At 40.1% G+C, this 18,376-nt stretch overlaps 1 protein-coding gene across 1 annotated transcript in view; it reads left to right on the plus strand.

Moving 5' to 3' along the window:
* The window catches only part of ANO2 (anoctamin 2), a 200,244-nt gene that overhangs the window by 166,855 nt on the left and 15,013 nt on the right, over positions 1 to 18,376 (plus strand). Inside the window, exon 20 of the mRNA XM_075761415.1 lies at positions 8,890 to 9,038. Coding sequence (XP_075617530.1) covers positions 8,890 to 9,038 — 149 coding nt within the window. The remainder of the gene's footprint in view (positions 1 to 8,889; positions 9,039 to 18,376) is intronic.

Consider the following 18,376-nt stretch of genomic DNA (forward strand, 5'->3'; position numbering starts at 1 on the left):
GCCACTGCCTTCAGTGGGTTCTAATTGAATGTAATGATAAATCACGTTTTTTGGTTATGATGAAATGATCTGGCTGTATTTTATGTTGAATAATTGGCTATATCTGCAGTAAATGGCTTAAAGAAAGTGATTGAATATATTAAATAATTGATCTAAATTAATTTTAGAAACCTGGGAAAACAGGCAAGGTATGATAGATCTCTTGGGAAGTTTTAGAGAAGCTTTCAGGGTAGCAGTGTTGAATACAAATTAGTATAAAGTGGAGGAGAGATGGCATGGAGAAAAGCAATAGCTCATAAAAGATGTTAAAATGTATTACTTGATCTATGACTATTTTACGGGTTTACGGATGAAATCCACACATTTCTAAGGTGTATGCCAGTATGATGCAGGAGCTAGAGCATGAGAGAGGTGCTGACACACTGCTCAGTGGCTGTCTGCCACAAGATGCTTAGTGCAGAGCGTCCTCTGCCACAAATACAACAAGAAATCTCTCTTGGTCTGTCTCCAGTGGCAAGGGGATCTTCAGGCACTGAGAATCCACTGAGAATGTCCTGCCTCTGCCTCTTGGGAGGTTGCTCTTGTTTCTGTTAACTGAATCATCCTTGGTGGTAGTGGTCTGTGAAATGTTGTATTAGATGAAGAGTCTGGCTTAGACGCAAGCTTGAACTCTGCTGGAGTTAGTCAGAATCTTTCAACTCTGCTGTCAGTAGCTCTTGGATCACATCCCTAAGGAAGGTCTTGAAGATGCTAACTAGAAACCAAGATGAGTGATGCTTAAAGGATTATGAAATATTTTTAAAATGAGCCCTTTTCCTCCCTTTTCCTAGCAAGAACTTTTTCTTGGAAGTAATTTAAATAGAGAGAAAAAAAATTCCAAACAAATCAAATGTGGGTTATGGATGGTTTCATTATTCTTGTGTCAAAGTTCAATAGGGAGGCCTGTTTTCTGTCTACATCTCATTGAGTTTACAGTTTATTTTGAGAAAAGGGTGGTAAATCATTCCCAAAATATCTGACATGTTGAAGGTTTAAAGCTTTCTCAGTGTAAACCTTGTGTGATTTTTTTCCCGTCTTCCAAAAACTTACTGCTACTGGACTTTTTTAATGGGGATTTTATGATGTTAGAAATACTATATTTATTATTTTTGACTCATGAAAGCAGAGGCTGATCCAGTCCAAACAGAAAATTGCTGTCCCACCCTTTTGCCAACAACCTATGGTGGCCTCAATTTTTAAAAGTGAATAACTGTTTAAAAACAGACATAGTTTCATCCTCCCCTTCCTAGAGAAATACCTCATTTCAGTCACAATGCTATCTTGTCATCCTGAAATAAGCACATCTGGTTTTCCTTTGCTTGTCTGCATTCTCAAGAAAATCATGTGTATATCTGTAGGGCTCAACCCTTCTCACCAGACCTGTTTGCACCAAGAGTAGCACAGGGCTTTACTGAACACTTAATTAAATCATAGTTAGCCTTCTATTTCTGCATGGACCACTCTACTGGTTTGAACTAGATCCTTAGTGGTACTCTATTCTACCTCCTCTGCCCCACGTACGCAGGCACAGAGACACACTTTGAGTACCTATCAATCAAATTTTCAGAGGGTTGTGCATAGGTCTGCTGGACACACATAAATCCAGACCAAAAGGGACTCTGAATGTGCATGTGTTGCACAAATAGTAGTTCTGGCATGTCTGTGTCTCACACATAATCTACTATGTCTATACATGCTGTTGTTAGGAGATGTGACAGATGTATAGATAAAGATGTATAGATCCTCACTCTCTGCCATCCAGCCTCCTTGTCTGGCTTCCTACCAGATCCTATTCTCTCTTCCTGCTACCTGTTTCCCTTGGTAATCTCTTACAGTCAGCTCATCTCCTCTGCTAGATCAGCTTTTTTCTACCAATATATTTTTTTTAATTTTCCTTCCCAGGATATCTCTGTCTTCATCGGGCCCTTAGTCTATTTTCCAGTGTCTACTTTTGCACAGGCCATGCACTGTGATGAACAGTCCTCCTGTGGCAGAAAGATAGATCAATCTTTACTATCTCCAGTTTCAGCAGCTGCACTTTTTTCCCCCTTGCCTTGTGCCTCTTTGGAGGGAATGACGGTCAGAGTGAATAACACAAATTCTTCCACTGGCTCCCTGTATTTTCGCTGAGGGCAGAGTACAAATGCTGCAATCAACCTTACCCACATGGAGAGGCAGAAGGGTAGTATCATAGACAGTGATTTGTTCTTCAGAATCTGGAACTGTCCTCTATATGTCTGTAACATGGAAGTATCTCTCTGCTATGTTATATGATGACCCGGATCAAAAGAGTTTTCTTCCTCGCCGAAATCTCAGGATTTCAGGATTATTTTCAGAAAACCTTTTGATTTCATTTACCATAAAACCCAAGGTATTTTAATTACTTTGCAGAAGATCACAAAGCCTTACTCCCGTTTGCTTTCTTAACCTCAAAAAAATACTACTAAGTAGCTGATAGACTGAGTTTATAAGCAACAGCCATCTATTATGTCTCTAGCGCCCAAAATGTTGCCGCAGTTGGGAACCATCATTCAATGTCTTCATTCTGGCTTATCCGCTGTCAGTGGCAGCTAAAGAGTTATGGAGTTAAACTTCAGATGGCAGCCCTGCATGGTTTGGAGTCATTGTGAGACATCCTTGTTTTTTTCTTCAATGTTTCTGGAGAGACTGCTGCAGTTCACAAATGTGACTCGCTGGTTGTCTAAACCTTTCTGTGATTTCTTTTTCAATTTCTGCAAGCAAGAATATCAAAACAGCTAGGTGAATGCAACAACAGTTAAATTACGGAAAACTAAGCCTTCTTGAGTTGAAATGTGTGTTCTGTGGGGCTGGAGTTCACAAGTTTAACAGATGTAAATATGCCACATTTCACTCAGATGTGTTACATACCATGATTCTTTTACTGTTGCCACAGGAATTGACCCTAAAAGGCTGCAGGGCTTGAGATTCTTAACCTAGAGTTCCTCTAAGATTCCTTTTCTTCAGTTCCGTTTTTTGTGAACTTACTGAAAAAAATTCATGAGGTTATTTTATTACCCTCTGTCTTTGACCTTGGTGATAAACCCTTAGGGTGAAATCCTGGCCCGGTTGAAGTCAATGGCAAAACTCCCATTGACTTTAGTGGGGCTGTGATTTTAGCCTCTTTATTCAACATCAGTTTCCATCGCTTACTTCAAAATGTACTTAACTATGCTGGATGGGAATACTAAGAGTTAATAAAATCAATTTAGAGACACCTTTTCATAGCTATTATCTTTTATGTTGTTTTTCACATTTAATAAATTATTCTTAATTATTTTTTTTCCTTTCTGGTTTTTGGTTGTTGTTTTCTTCTGTTTGAGAAATCAATAAATCCCAAACACTACTGAAACTCCTGTAGAATCCAGGAGGTCTGAGTGTGCCAAGGAAGCATGACTGAGTGTGCCAAAGAAGCAACCATAAATCTGTGGAACAGGATGAGAGATTAAAGTCCTTTTGTTCTCCCCCTGCCTCCTTCTTGTACCTGTTACCTGTGACAATAGGAAGGTCTCTCCTCATGTGCACAGACTATAGGAATATGACTGAAGAAAAGCCTGTACCTTCAGTGCTCCTTCCCCAAAGCAGCAAACAAAATTACAGGCAAGGACACAAGAGTCTGAGTCACTGCACTTCTTTTTCTCTAGACAAGTGCTCCAGCTACTCAATCTAATAGTCTTTTCTGTCTAGCTTTCTCTCTGTACCCTTTTCTATCATGCTACAAAGGAGAACACATGAACTGGAAAGATAGCCTTAAAAAAACACCTGATGTAAATAATCATTCATCCCTGACAGCTGGATTCTAGGGGTTTTCTGTCTTTCATGTAGTGTCTCCATTTGCATCTCTGTTCTAGCCAGTATTGCCTTGCAATACTGCAAATCCAGTTCTTGGTGACTGTCACAGGTGATCTACCTTTGTGGTACCCAAGTGCATTTGTTAAATGAGTCTTGAGAAATTGGTAAACCGATCCTCAGTTCCAATCTTTCTGGCAAGCTCTGGTGGAGATGCATCATGAGGACTGCACAGTCAACAAAAACACAAAGACTTGTGCCAACAAAATAATTTTCCTGCTTCTGTCATACTTCAACTTGCCTCCCAGCTGCCCTGCCTCTCTAGCCTCCACTGGAGTATGTTCCACTCCATCTCACTCCACAAATTTCTCATTTTTCCCAAGTCATCTTCATGTCTTCTCCTAGATCCCCCAAATCCTGCTACTCATTTTTACTGTATAAATACAGCAACTGTTGAATCGTTTGTCTGTTTTTTCAAAAGGAGGCTTTCTGTAAGCGCACAATGTGCTTGCAGCCCAGCCACAATCACTTGATTTCTCTCTTCTTTTCCTCATCTGTTTTGTCAAAATCTTGTGGGTTCTTCAAGGATGGGGCTTTTCCCTGTAGTGATTTTATGCTGTCCTCAGATGCCGATTGCATTGCATAATGGGAAGCTTATTGGTTATATTAGAAATTACAAACAGCATAATTAAACTATGTTCCCACCTCTTATCTAACACAACAGTTTGGTGCCAATCCCGTGTGAGAAACTGCAGCATCATTTTTAACTGCTCTAGATGTAGCCTTCTGACACAAACCTATCCATTTTCTTTCTCCCTGATCCTTTGTTCGTTCTTCTTCCATGCTATTCAGTCTCCTCAAGGATATATCTTGCTTTTTTATATTCACTGGCAAAAGGACCAGAAATAATGGCTATCTGCAGTTCTACAGGTTTTTCTGTTTGTCCAGATTCATATGTCTGCTAGTGAGTTCATGAAACTTTGCTGCATGTGCCTCTTCAGCACAAAGTGTCTCGGAGACTCATCCTGAATGGGCAAACCTACCTCTTTCTCACTGGTGGGGCTGCCTGGCATGCAGAAATCAGAAGCTAAAGTAGCTTTTGATTATCAACATCTGCCAACTTTGTTTAAAAATGTTGATCTGAGTAATTAAAGAACAGGTTTCACACAAGTGCATTTAAAAACCTTACTCAGTTTTAATAACACAATCATATGTGCAGCTATACAGTTCTGCAAAACTCATTTTCATTGCCCTACTGCTGTATAGCTGGAGAATAACACTGTGCAAATCCCTGTTCTCTGTTCCTTTAACGTTCTGACATTTTCTCTTTGGTCTGAAAGTTCACATGCTTGGATATGACACAAAGGTACATTTTTTGTGGAAAATTTGAAAGAATTAGTTTGACTTGCTTTCAGTTAGTTGATCCTTTAAAAATTACATCTAAATAGAAATAAGAACACTCTTCAAAGCTTAACTCAAAATAGTTAAAGGTGCCACTCCTCATGCCTGGGTTATAGATAGCCAGATGAAAAATTAAAAATTATTCTGAGTAACTGAGCCCTGGATTTAGTGTATTCCCAAATAAACATTAAAAACAACAACGATTGTTTTAGTTACTGGGTTCTCAGGGGAGTTTTGTGTATGCATTAAACTCCATAACTCGACTCCGTGGTGCTATAACCAGAGGATTAGATCACACATGTACAGACTTCACATCTAAACACACCCAAATTTTATCTCAGCTGCTGCACAGGGATGGCAAGATGCTCTTCAATCTCATCTGCCCACGGAAATGTGAGGGACATTTATAGCTCATATCATTTTATTGGAAGAGAAATCAGCACTGTCTTCAACTTATTGTTCACTGTCCTCTGAGAGTCTCTCACATTAGGAAATTAATTGGGATATGCTGGAAGAGCATCCTGGGAATTCTTTGATTGTTTTAAATCCTGCCCCCAGTCACCTACCCTCTGAATACTACATCACCTCTGTCACAGACAAGTTCCCTTGATTCCCATAAAAGCAGAGGGGGGGGAAGGAAATTTTAGTGTCTTGAAATGGCTGAGTTTGCATGATGTAGGAGGTAAATGTCTTTGTAAGGATCCATCTAATTCTTTCTTGTGAAGTATTTTAAATCTCCCCACCCTTTTATTAAAACTGTGTAAACAGAATGTTCTGGGTACCGAAAGTATTTGTTTAGCCCCAATATATCTGGGTATTGCTAAAGTACTGAGGACTTATGAGCTATGTCTTAGCTGCACCTGGAACAAAAGCTGGAGTTGATCTATTGATTTTTGCAGCTTTGTGATCCTGGGACTGGCAGGGCCTGGTGCAACCTAGGTCGGTTTTAAGAGTGTCTGCCAATCCCCATTTCCTCCATACCGGCGATGAATTCGAATGGGTCCCGTAAACACTGATTGGTGTAGAAATTCTGCAGCCACTGTGGTCGTTTCCAGGCTGCTATAGAGCCTTGTGCTGTGTGGTGATACAGTGTTCCTGCGTGGTTCAATGTATATTGAGGAACAAAGCAATAAACCTACTCAGCAAAGCTTTTAGTGTGTTTGCCAGCTAGTCTTGCCCTGCTACTTAAGTTAGGGTCTGAGAAATCAGTTCTGCTTAACTGGAGGTACAAATGAAAACCCCTACCATTTCCCCATACACTCCTGTCTCCAGGCCACACACCTCTAGTTCAAAGGATTTATCGCAGGCTGTGGGGGAAAAGTTTGTGGGAGAGCCCTGCTTACACTACTGGCAAAACATCACTGGAATTAGTCTGGATTTTCACTTATATGGCACGTATGTGAGAAACTATAAAATGATGTCGTGCATATTTGTGAAAGGTAAATTTCATCTGCAAAATGAAGACATACAATAAGTATAAATCTTGATGTTTTATGCTAATTCAACTGCATTTGCTTCCTTGATTTTGAAGAAATATCTCGTTCTATTACAATTTTCCACAGGAATTTCTCAATGTGTAAAACAGCATGAAGTTATTAATGCATATACATTTAAAATGTCATCTGTGGGTGTCATTGGGAATATTTTACTCTTCTTTTAGAGATGGATTTATTTTACTGTGGGCTTATACTACTTATGAAATTCATGTATTTGTCAGTGTTGTGAAATTTGTATCCCCATCTCAGTGGGCAGTGACTGATACTACTATTCCTGCTGAGGTCCAAAGAAATACTTGCACAAATAATTGCTCACCCATGTAAGTAATTTGTAGTCTGGCCAAAATGGACAATGTTATTGTAAAATGTGGTCAAAATGAGAACCTCTGATACAACCTCTTCTGATCTGTGGGAGCTGGGAGATATAGCTGATCTGTGTTTACTTAAGAAACAGTAGGAAATGGTTTTGCTTTTCTGCTTCAGATGCCGTGAAAACTCACCAGCAGAGCTGATCTTGCAAGACGTATACTTTTCAGTTAGCAGAAATGTTTCCTGACTGGAATTTGGAATTTAGAAGACTTACCATAATAGTGGTTGTGTGCTGCCTCAGTGTTCCACCTTTATACACACTGTGGCATATCTGAAGAAAAATTCAGAAACTCTAAAACTCTTATGAGAAACCTCTGAAAGAAGATTATGCAGTTGTGCAAGTACATAAAGCATCTAACGCCTGGTGAAGTAAATTTTTCAGGGTCTATATAGGTCTGCATACTTTGCCTTACACATGATCAGTAAATTCTCATGAAAAAAAAATTACTTTGGAAATACATATTTTCATATAAGCGTTCAATAAATGTTTCAATTTTGATGGTAGTAAATTCTGTAGTTTCCAGTGGCTTAGGAATAAACTTGCAGAGAAGTTCCAGTAAGTTCCAGTATGGGCTGCGTTGTGGAGTACTGAAGAGGCTGTTACTGCATATATCCCAAGTGACACTTTTCTAGCAATAATTTGTTACTGGATCGGAAGTGACTAAGATAGGATTTCTGTTTGTGGATGGCAGGGATGATACACATCTCTGAGACCAAATTCTACTGACCTTGCTGAAACTCTCTCATGAATCTGATTCTCCGTTAGTTTGAACCCTGTTTGCGTGTTAGGTAAAAGCAAGGGAATTGTGTTTCTCCAGGATGAAAGGCCATTTGTAAAATTAAGACATTGCTTGTACTTAACATTTCATAGTTACATATTTTATTATTTTTATTAGTTGTAGCATCATTTTGGTTAAAGAGTGCTTCCCCTTTAAGGTACCACAAGCAGCATCTTTTTTTGTCTATTTAGTTAAACTCAGGTATATGTGCTTGTGACAAGAGAGCACTGGAACCTGAAGAGCTGCAGGTGTTTTCTGGTGGTCACAGGGCTGGCTTTAAGTCAATAATATTAATTTTTAGAGTCCTAAATGTCTTTTTTTTTTTGATGCTGCAGATTTATTAGCAGAGATGCTTATTTCCTTTTGCTTTGACAAATAGGCATTTTTTCTGCTAAAATGTTCGTGAGACTACCAGGTTCAGGAATCAGTACATTCTTGCACCCACTTTGTTTGGCAATATGTTTGGTCATTTTGACCTTAAAAGTATACTATATTGGAAGTTCCCAAGTTTCATGGTGAGGGAAAAGTGCAGTTGTCCTAGATATGTGGTATGAAGGCATCACATAACCTTCTGGTATTTTCTTTCTTTCTTTCTTTCTTTCTTTCTTGAGGGACAGGTGCCCAGTGGGTTGTTTTTGAGAGTATTACTTATTACTAATATTATTTAGGTCCAAGGTGCTTGAACTTCTGGGAGATGCCCATTTGACACGTATCTAGAGAGAAACAATTTTTAAAAGTACTGGGTTCAACTCCATTTTAACAGCATTATGCTGTTGTAATTTTCCTCTTGACACAGGAACTGTTGCCTCCTGAAGCCTGTCATCTGGCAATAAGCAGCATCAGAACTTCAGAGGATGGTGTAAACTAAGCTTATGGGGTACTAAAGTAAAATGTTATACATTTTCTGTTGCCACACAAAGACTTGGGCCAAATCTTGTATAGGGGAAAAAAAAAAAAAAAAAAAAAGAATTGGTTCAATCTAAACTTTTGTTCCTCAGGAAGCTAAAGAAGCTCTTCAGGAAGCTGAAGGATGAAAGAACTGAGCCAAAAGAAATGGACACCAACCAGTCAAAGGACCCTCAGCAATGGGATCTTGACTACATCTTGGAACCTTTCACTGGGCTCACTCCAGAATATATGGAAATGAGTAAGTTTTCTGAATTCCCTTTCCCTTTCTGCAATAACCATAGGTTTACATAGGACCAATCACTATGTATTTTATGACTGTACATCATAACATAGCATGATAAAGGGGGGAAAAAAACCCAAAACACTTGTAGCTTTGCAGAAATTACATACAAGACACCAGGGCTATGAGACTACCACTTTACCAGCATAGCAACAATGATGAGTCCTAGTATCTGTTAATACTTATACTGTGAGAGTCCAGTGTTCCCAGCTGTGAATTGCATAGAAACCATAGAGCCACAGAATCACAGAATACCTCTGGAGATCATCTAGTACAACCTCCTGCTCAAAGCAGGGTCAGCTACAGCAGATTGCTTAGGGATTTGTCCAGTTGTCCAGTTGGGCTTTGAATATTTCCAGGGATGGAGACTCTACAACTTCTCTGTGCAACCTGTTCCAGTATTTGATCACCCTTACAGTAAAAAAGTTTTTCTTATGTTTAAATTGCATTTCCTATATTTCAATTAGTGCCCATTGCCTCTTGTCCTTTCACTGGGCACCCTTGAGAACAGTCTAGCTCTGTCTTCTTTAATCCATCCAAGAGGAATTTGAACACATTGGTAAGATCCCCCTGAGCCTTCTCTTCTTGTGGTACAACAGTCTCAGGTCTCTCAGCTTCAACTTGTACATCAAGTCCTCCTTCCCTTAATCATCTCAGTGTCTCTTCACTTGATTCACTGCATTATGTCTATGTCTTTCTTGTACTGGGAAGCACAGAACTGGAAAGAGCACTCCAAGTGTGGTCACAGTAGTGCTCAGTAGAGGGGAAGGATCCTCTCTCTTGACCTGCTGGCAATACTCTTCCTAATGCACCCCAGAAGGCTATTGACCTTCTTTGTAGCTATGCCACATTGCTGGTTCGTGTTCAGCATTCTGGCCACCAGGATGCCTAGGCCCTTTTTTGCAAAGTTGCTTACCAGTTAGGCAGTGACTAGCGTCTACCGGTGCTTGGGGGTATTCCTCCTCACGTGCAAGACTTTGCGTTTTCCTTAGCTGAACTTTGTGAGATTCTTCTTGGACCGTTTCTCCAGCTTGTTGAGGTCCTTCTCAATGGCAGCACAACCATCTGGTGTAATTCCTCCCAAAATTAAAATTGCTCATTAGTGTTTCAAATGTAGTAAAAATATTTAGATTCCAAAATATAAATGTGTATTTTCTCATAGAAGTAAATTATCCTTTACAACAGAAAACCATAGGAATGTCTTTTTAGATTACTTAGTTCATGACTGAATGTTACATGATGTTAAATCATGTACACAGCATTCCCAACTATGCTTAAATTAAAATCCACACACATATACAACAGGAGAGAACCTTCAGCCTGTAAGAGCTTCTTGGTCAACTGAAAGACAGTGGAATGGAGAACTGTTATTCCCATTTTACCCATGGAGAGCTGTGGCATGCAGGTATCAAGTTGGCCACCCTTCCTAAGAAAATCTAGGACACACTTAGGAATTATTTCTCAGTTTTCCTCCTTTCATACCAGTAGCATGTGCATACTTCCCCTGTGTGCATCATCCTGCTGGAGTGACTGACGTCATTAGTGGTATGCACTGCCAGATAGTTGGTCGTCTTTCAAACCCATGTGAAGTACGAGCAAATCTATTAAAGTCAATGTCCTGGTTTCAGCTGAGAGGGTTCATTTTCTTCACAGTAGCTATGGGGCTATGTTTTGGATTTGTGCTGGAAACAGCGTTGATAATATAGAGATGTTTTTGTTATGTGGACCTGTTGTTGTTGAGCAGTGCTTACACAGAGCCAAGGCCTTTTCTGCTTCTCGCACCGCCTTGCCAGTGGGACGGCTGGGGGTGCACAAGGAGTTGGGAGGGGACATAGTACAGGTGACCCAAACTAGCCAAAGGGGGTATTCCATACCATGTGACATCATGCTCAGCATAAAAGGGGGGCTAGCCGGGGAGGGGTGGCAGCAGCTCCAGGACGCGTGGCTCGGGGACAGTGCAGTTTCAGGACAGGTCTGAGCGTGCGGTCTGAGTTGTATGGTCCTTGGGTGAGAAACTGCATTGTGTATCACCAGTTTGGTATACTCTGTTAAGTACCGTTTTGTTTTGTTTTGTTTTGTTTTCCCCTCTCCCTTTGCTACCCTAGTAAACTGTCCTTATACCAACCCACCAGGTCTTGCCTTTTCCTTCCCATTCTCTTCCCTGTCCCACTGGGGGGGGGGGAAGGGGGGGGGGGAGTGAGTGAGTGGCTGCGTGGTGCTCAGCTGCTGGCTGGGGCTAAACCACGACAGTCAATAGTGTTCTAATTTTGTAAAGCTGCTGCCCACCATGTGTATATCATCTATGTGTACGTACGCACTTGCTGTTTTTCACAATTACTTAGATTGCTGCTAAACTATGGCAGAAATCAGTACTTTTTTCAAGGTTGCTCCACAGTTTGCTTTTCCACATTAGAGGAGATAAGTTTGTTGGTGGAAACCCACATGGAACTGGGAGCAATTCTTTCTTGAAGTGGCAAGATGCCACCAGTTATATATTCTGTAACCACACTGTCAGGGAGACAGCAGTTCCTGATTTCTACTAGGTGGGATCCAGGAGCTGGATCTGCTGCTTCACAGAAATACCTCTGTCAAGATGCAATGTCTATCAGAGTGGAACTGTATGCATTTTTTATTATCTGCAAGTGTGGATTGCTGACATCTTAGTGACTTGATCCATCATTTGCATATCATTAAAAGACTGTGATTTAGGGTTTGAGGTTGATGTGTCCACCATAAGTCATTTGAGATGTAGCATTAGAATATTTTCTGCTATCTGGAAGTCAAGAGTCAGGAAAGAAACTTTAAAGCACTGAGTTTGTTCAAATAAAATATAATCAATAATTTATTTTTATTTTAACATGTTTGGCACTGTGCCATTGTCCTCAGTAGTTACGATTTGGAAGTCTAGTCCTTTTGGCATCTTGATTGCACTTTGCTCAAGAGTAACTCCATTGCCCAAAGTTGTGCTGATACTTAGGAAATGATGTTTGAAATTCTGATTACAGTATCTGGCCTATAAAATGGATACAGAGAACAAACCCAACAACTAGGCATTTTTGGTATAATTCTACTTTGTGAGGAATCCTCTGTTGCCTCCTCTCAGCTTTCACTGAGACCGTTTGATCATGTTCATCTCCATGCATCCACTTACACTCATCCACTGCTCCAGTAGGAGCAGGTCAAACACCGGGATAAAGGAGTACACTACAGTTGAATTAGCCAAGGACAAATATCAAGCATCTGATAGAGAATTCCAAAGTGAAATATATACATGACTTCTTTCTCATTCTAAAGTGTGTTTGTTATACACTCCAAGGAGTATCTCTATGACTGAACAGAACCCAGGAGGACAGAGGTGCAAATAATCGCCAAATAACTCAGTCTTGCAGCCCTGGGACACAATCCAACTTCAGCTGTCCTCAGGGAAGGGAACCTGAGAGGAAGCAGCACACGGGGATGCTAGTGAGTAAGAGGCCCGGCTCTTCACACCAGATGCAAACCAAGATTGCAGTCTACCCTTCAGCCCTGTAGCTGCCTCATGAGTAGACCCTGGAGAGGCAGGGGAGGAGAAAGGGGGAATGATATGGGCGGGGGAAGAGGAAGAAGAGAAATAATGTAAGCAAACCCAAGCTTTAGGGCATAAAAGTATTCAGGAGAGAACCACAGCTTGTCAATGGGCATGTTATCTAAAACCAGACATCTGTTAAATATTGTATGTGACAACTCCTGTTTTAACAAGCCACTATTCTCAAAATATCTGAAAGAGAATACATTTTATGACAAAAAAAGTGAATAGCATGTATGTTTTATCTATATATATAGAAATAGCTACATTGATTTCTAGATATAATATAAAATATATCTATAAATGTATATATAGGATTTTATATAGTGGTGGGTTTATGTAAATATATAAATATGTAAGTGTATATGAGGTACTTTGTATAATGGCAGATTTGGAGATCTCTTTTATGGATATGTTTGTGGATCTGAACCTTGCCCTCTGTAGTGCCATTAAGTTGACAAAAAGAAGCCCTCACTTGCCATCATCTCCCTCTCAATTGTTTCAACTCACCTTAGGATCTGGCTGTGTGTTGCAGCCTCTATTACCTTATCTCCTTCTGCACATGATGATACTTTGTTGAAAAATTCTCCTTTAGGATTGATTTTTTCAATGCATTACTTCAGTCCAAGATGATTTTTCCTCCTGGAAACTTTAAGCAAACTTCTTTGCAATTTTTGAGTTAAACAATGGTGAAAAAATATAGACATTTCCCCTTGTAAACATTTTCATATGTTTTTATGCTCAGGCATAATGCAGAAATGTCTGCATTTTAACATCCAAAATTTCCTTGTTAGCAAGTTCTCTCTAAGGACAAGGAGCTTTAGTTATTGGTAATAAACAAACAGAATAAATACAACTGTTTATAAATATTTAATTTCTCATCCTTGCACATCTGTGGTAGTTGATCTTACTCATTCTGGGAGTTAGAGCACGTGATTGGTTGCAGCCTGAATGCCAATTACAGCGAAAGCCACTGACAGGGTAAGGAGGAGCAAGACTTCTTCCCAGTTGTAATCAGCCAGAGACTGCTAAGAATGCTCTGTGATAACCAAGAAGTGTGGCTGACTGATACAGAAGCAGGATGGAGCCTTGAATGTGTTATGAATTAGAATCTCCCACTCACCAAACATTATATACGTGTGCTTTCTCCTAATTGTAGTTGGACCTAATGCAAAGAGTCTAGGTGTGGGAGGAAACTCTTTTCGCTCTCTGTTACCTGTGGCAAACTCCCATTGCATCTGAGATGATGCTGTCACACTGATTTGAGACCTCTGTATAGGATGTCACCCTCGATTCATTGATGAGGACATCACTTAGATGCAAAGGTCTGCCTTTGGAATAACTTGTACTATCAGGGTCTAAGCTGCTGATGTTAAAAATCACAGGACAATAAGCCTGTATTTTAGATTAGTTCCTTGTGCATAGATGATAAACAACGTTGAGTGCCTCATCCTGCAGTCATTCAGGGATAATTAGATAGATGCCCTGAAAATGAATGGATGAATTACTAATCTAAACATTTGTTTACAACAGGAGAATTAGCTTCTCAAGTGAAGAGAGTAGCTCACTGAGCCTTGTAGTGTGCCACAGTGAGCTATGCCCTGCCCGTGGGATTCAAGACAAATGTGCAGCAAATGAAACCCAAGCTGCACCTCCCCAGCCCGCTTGTTGCCCCGGGTCCATATCACTGCACTCAGCTGTCAGATTCACTGCAGAGTGACTCAGACCACCCACGCCGACAGGAAGCACTTTTTGCAGCTCAGCACTGAACCTGTCATCTGGGATTGTTCTGAAGGGCATCAAGCTGGAATGGCGAGGCCAGAGGCAGTTACACAGCTTATTTACCTGTTTTTCTAAATTTGATTTGAGAGGAGGAGGGAAGGGAAACAATGCAGCAAGTGCAGAGGAAGCATTTTTTTCTCTGAATGTCTTAAAAAGGCAGAATGACTGGGATGTGAGAAGAGGTATGATATTAAGAAGAAGAGAGAAATCTGGCTGCTGTTTCAGAACTTAGTTCTCAATTTTCACACTGATTTACTCAGGCAAGCTCCCACTGGTATCAGTGGCTATCTGCTCAACCGGGAACGAAGCAGCTGAATAAGAAACTGTAGACTGGGCTTACTGTAGCCTTTGAGTTCCCCCATTCAGATGATGATGGGGTTTCATGCAGAGACAGGCATGGATAGATCATGTATCCATCTGTGAATATTCACTAGATTCAGGTTTGTCCTGCCAGGATGCTCCTACTTTTAAGGTTGGGTGACATCTTTAAGACTACACAGACAGGCTCTGACCAAACTGAGACTCTTGACTCCAGGTCTGCTGTTCGCTAGTCTATACCCTAATTACAGGCAGTCCTTGCCTTTTGTACCCATATAGAGTTTCTTCTACTAATTTCTATAAAAAGGATTGACATGTGCCCTTTCTGAAGGAAACTTGGAGTCTGGCCCACTCCCCATGCGGCAAATCATATATTCTCTTTGCATTCTCTTATGAAGCAGATTAGCCCCGGTGAGGCACCACTTGTCTGAGGTATCCTGTTTGGAGCCATCTCAGGATGCGTTCAGCAGTATGATATGCCACAAGTAAAGGAGTTTTTGATGATAACTATCCCACTTCCATTTTGGAATGGCCATTTCAAAACTGCTGTGATTTCCTTTTGTTTTGATTTCTTATACTAGGAAGCCTGAAGCCTTGGAGAGGCTCTCCTCTACACTCCCCCCCCCCCCCCCCCCCCCCCCCTTGTTTAAGTCTGGGTAATTTAGTAGAAATATTAAGATTTACTGATTTTTTTTTTTTCATCTCTTATATTTTCATGTTGGGAAATGTGGTTCTGCCTTTGTTCATTGGAGTTTGGTTCTGCAAAATGGCAGTCATTCTAGTCCATGTCAGCAAAGCCACTGGCACCATTAAAACAAGAGGCAGTGTGGTGGCTAACAGGAACACTGAGCTGGTACCTCTAATCATGACTGATCAGTTAACAGTAAGCACAAAGAACCACAAACATGAAAGAGGGAAATGTTGGCAAGAGAAGAACAATCTGAGCTTCTCTCACTCACTCAGGCTACAGCCATCTCTGTCTTAGAGGTAGCTTTCAGTTCATGCATTTTACAAGGCCTCCTAAAGCTGTTCAGCTCTTTAAATATACATGTAGATTCTGTCAGACGAGGATGTTTAATATCACCCTAAGTTGAATCATTTGCTTGGTGATCCTGTTCCTCAGGACTCCTACTTCCAGTGGTCCCTAAGCCAGCACCTATACCACTATGCCTTCCCCACCACCTCAGGAGTGATCTACAAACCAGAGCAAATGTATTTATAGGAAGCTTTCTCACCATTTCTGCTAGATGTCGTGAGAAGGGCAAATGATACCTTCCACTGGCCTGTTAACTTCACATCCATCCTCCCCATTCACAAACACATGAGTTTGCTGAGAGCTCTCTCTGCCCCAGGAAGACATACCCAGAGAAGGACAGTTACTTGTATTTTTACCTTTTTTAGACAGGAAAGGTGCCATATTGAGGCTTTGGTCTAACAACTTGTGACACTAGGATGTTTCCTGGCCCTAAAAAGAGACTGAAGGATTATCTCAAACCAAGGCTTTAAAAAGATAATGAAATAGGTAACTAGGACAGAGCTGGGAAATATGAGGCAAAAATTTATTTGCTTTTCTTGGATAAAATCTCCTATTAATAAACTGCAACACAAGTTTTCTTGAAGAATTGTGCTACAATAGTTCTGAACTAATTGATGGAGAGTCAGCAGCTGCAGTGTGGACGCTACAAGCAAATTGAGGACAGCCAGTGGTAGGAATGATGTTTTCATGGATTCTGACTCTTGCACAAAGTTGTATTTCAACAGTTGCTAGTTCTGAAAGTGAAACATCTAACTAAGAGCAGGTCCACAAAATCAAGTACATGACTTTGACGTAACATAGAGCAAACATTTAGTTCATGACTTTGATGTCACATAGAGCAAGCATCAAGACTAAGGTGTTTAGTTTTAAGGTAAAAGTAATAAATAAATCTAAAAAAAAAAAAAAAAAACACCATGTAAGAAGGTAAAATCCAAAATCTGTAAGTCAGGCAGACTTCCATTGACTTCAGTGGCATTTTACAGATACCAGTGGTGTGGGAAGAAGAGGCCAACACTTCACTATGGCAAATAAAGTCCAAGTTTTCCTTTGGGGAAAGCTTTTGTGGGTCATTTCTTCAGTGAGCTGAACTCTGAATCTGATTTCAGTCAGCAGACTGTGCTGAACTTCTTTCTTGAACAGGCCTTGTCAGTCAATAGCATGTCTGCACTCAGTTTTCATTTGCACCACTGAAGTTTCTGATGAGTGTTTGTTTTGATATTATTAACTGATACATATTTGTATTTTTTAGCCAGCAGTCTTCAGCAGAGAGACTCTTAATGTTCCTGAGTGATCAGAAAATTTTGCTCAAGGAATCCTGAAACATAATTGTTATGTGTCAAATTTGTCATTAGTACTTCCTGTTTCTAAAACTGTGCAATGACTTTTGACCCAGCCCAATATACCAGACCACATGCATTCCCAAAGTAGGTAGCACATATAACAACATCCTCTTCCAGCTAGTAGCAAGTTTGCAACATGTGTAATTAGCCTGCAGTGATAGGAGTTGGCAAGAAATTGATGTTTAGAGTAGCAGTAAATATTGCTAATGAAACAAACTTTATGAAATCAGATCCAAAACCAGATGAATGATGCATGTGAATGTGTAAAATTTATACCATTACTGACTGTTTTCTTGAGAAGAAACTGACATCAGCAATGACTTTCACATTCTTATTTCATTTGGGCTTTCCTTCTCCAGTCTAACTCCTCTAAGAGTCCAAGGTTCATGTGGCAATTAATCGAAAACATTTTTTCTCAAAGAGAAATAATAATAAAGGGTTTCATCATCCAACTTCTGTTAAAAATCAATGGCAAAACTCTCTTTTGAATTTTAAGAAGAAAATGAATAGATTCAATGTCTGTAGCTACCAACTACTGTAAGGATTAATCTTAGAGGTTTGGAAGAATTTCCCCTAAAGCAGAAAAAGCCATCAAAAAGGCAATGTGTGAGGTAGCAAAAAAAAAAAAAAAAAAAAAAAAAAAAAAAATTAAGAGAAACCTGCATTTTTCTATAATCTCTGTAATGAGGATGGATTTGAAAATACCAACTCAGCCTGTTGTGTGTAGGCTTGTTGCATACATTTATTACCAAAGAGTAGTAAATTACACCTTTTTCTTAGTTTCTCAGTCAGGCTTGGCTGTATATTGAAAGTTTCTTTTCAGGACTTGGAAAGTTGCTTAGCACAGGACTAATTTTTCCATTGTTTACTTCCATTAACACATGATCCTATGACAGATATTGATACAGAACTAAGAAAAAAACCAACAGAACCATAAAAAATTATTATTATAACCTTCCTTAGGTTAGGTTTTGATGTAAAAGATACTAGGGTTACTTGCACTACCCAGTGTCTAAACCTGGTAGAACCTGAGTGATATTCACTGTGGAAGGTTTTATGCTGAGGACCGATTCTGTATCCCTCACACAAGAACACCAGCTAGCACTCTCCAGATCAGTAATTTAAAAGCCTTGATCTGTGATCTTAATTATAATTTGGAGGTCAGAATTAGCAGGGCAGTGTGTACTGTCTTTGTTGAGGCTGGATTCTGTTCAGGCCCTGCACACAGAGGAACAGCTTCTGTGGAAAGCGAACT

Source organism: Balearica regulorum, chromosome 1 (assembly GCF_011004875.1).
Source record: "Balearica regulorum gibbericeps isolate bBalReg1 chromosome 1, bBalReg1.pri, whole genome shotgun sequence".
Classification (NCBI taxonomy): Eukaryota; Metazoa; Chordata; class Aves; order Gruiformes; family Gruidae; genus Balearica; species Balearica regulorum.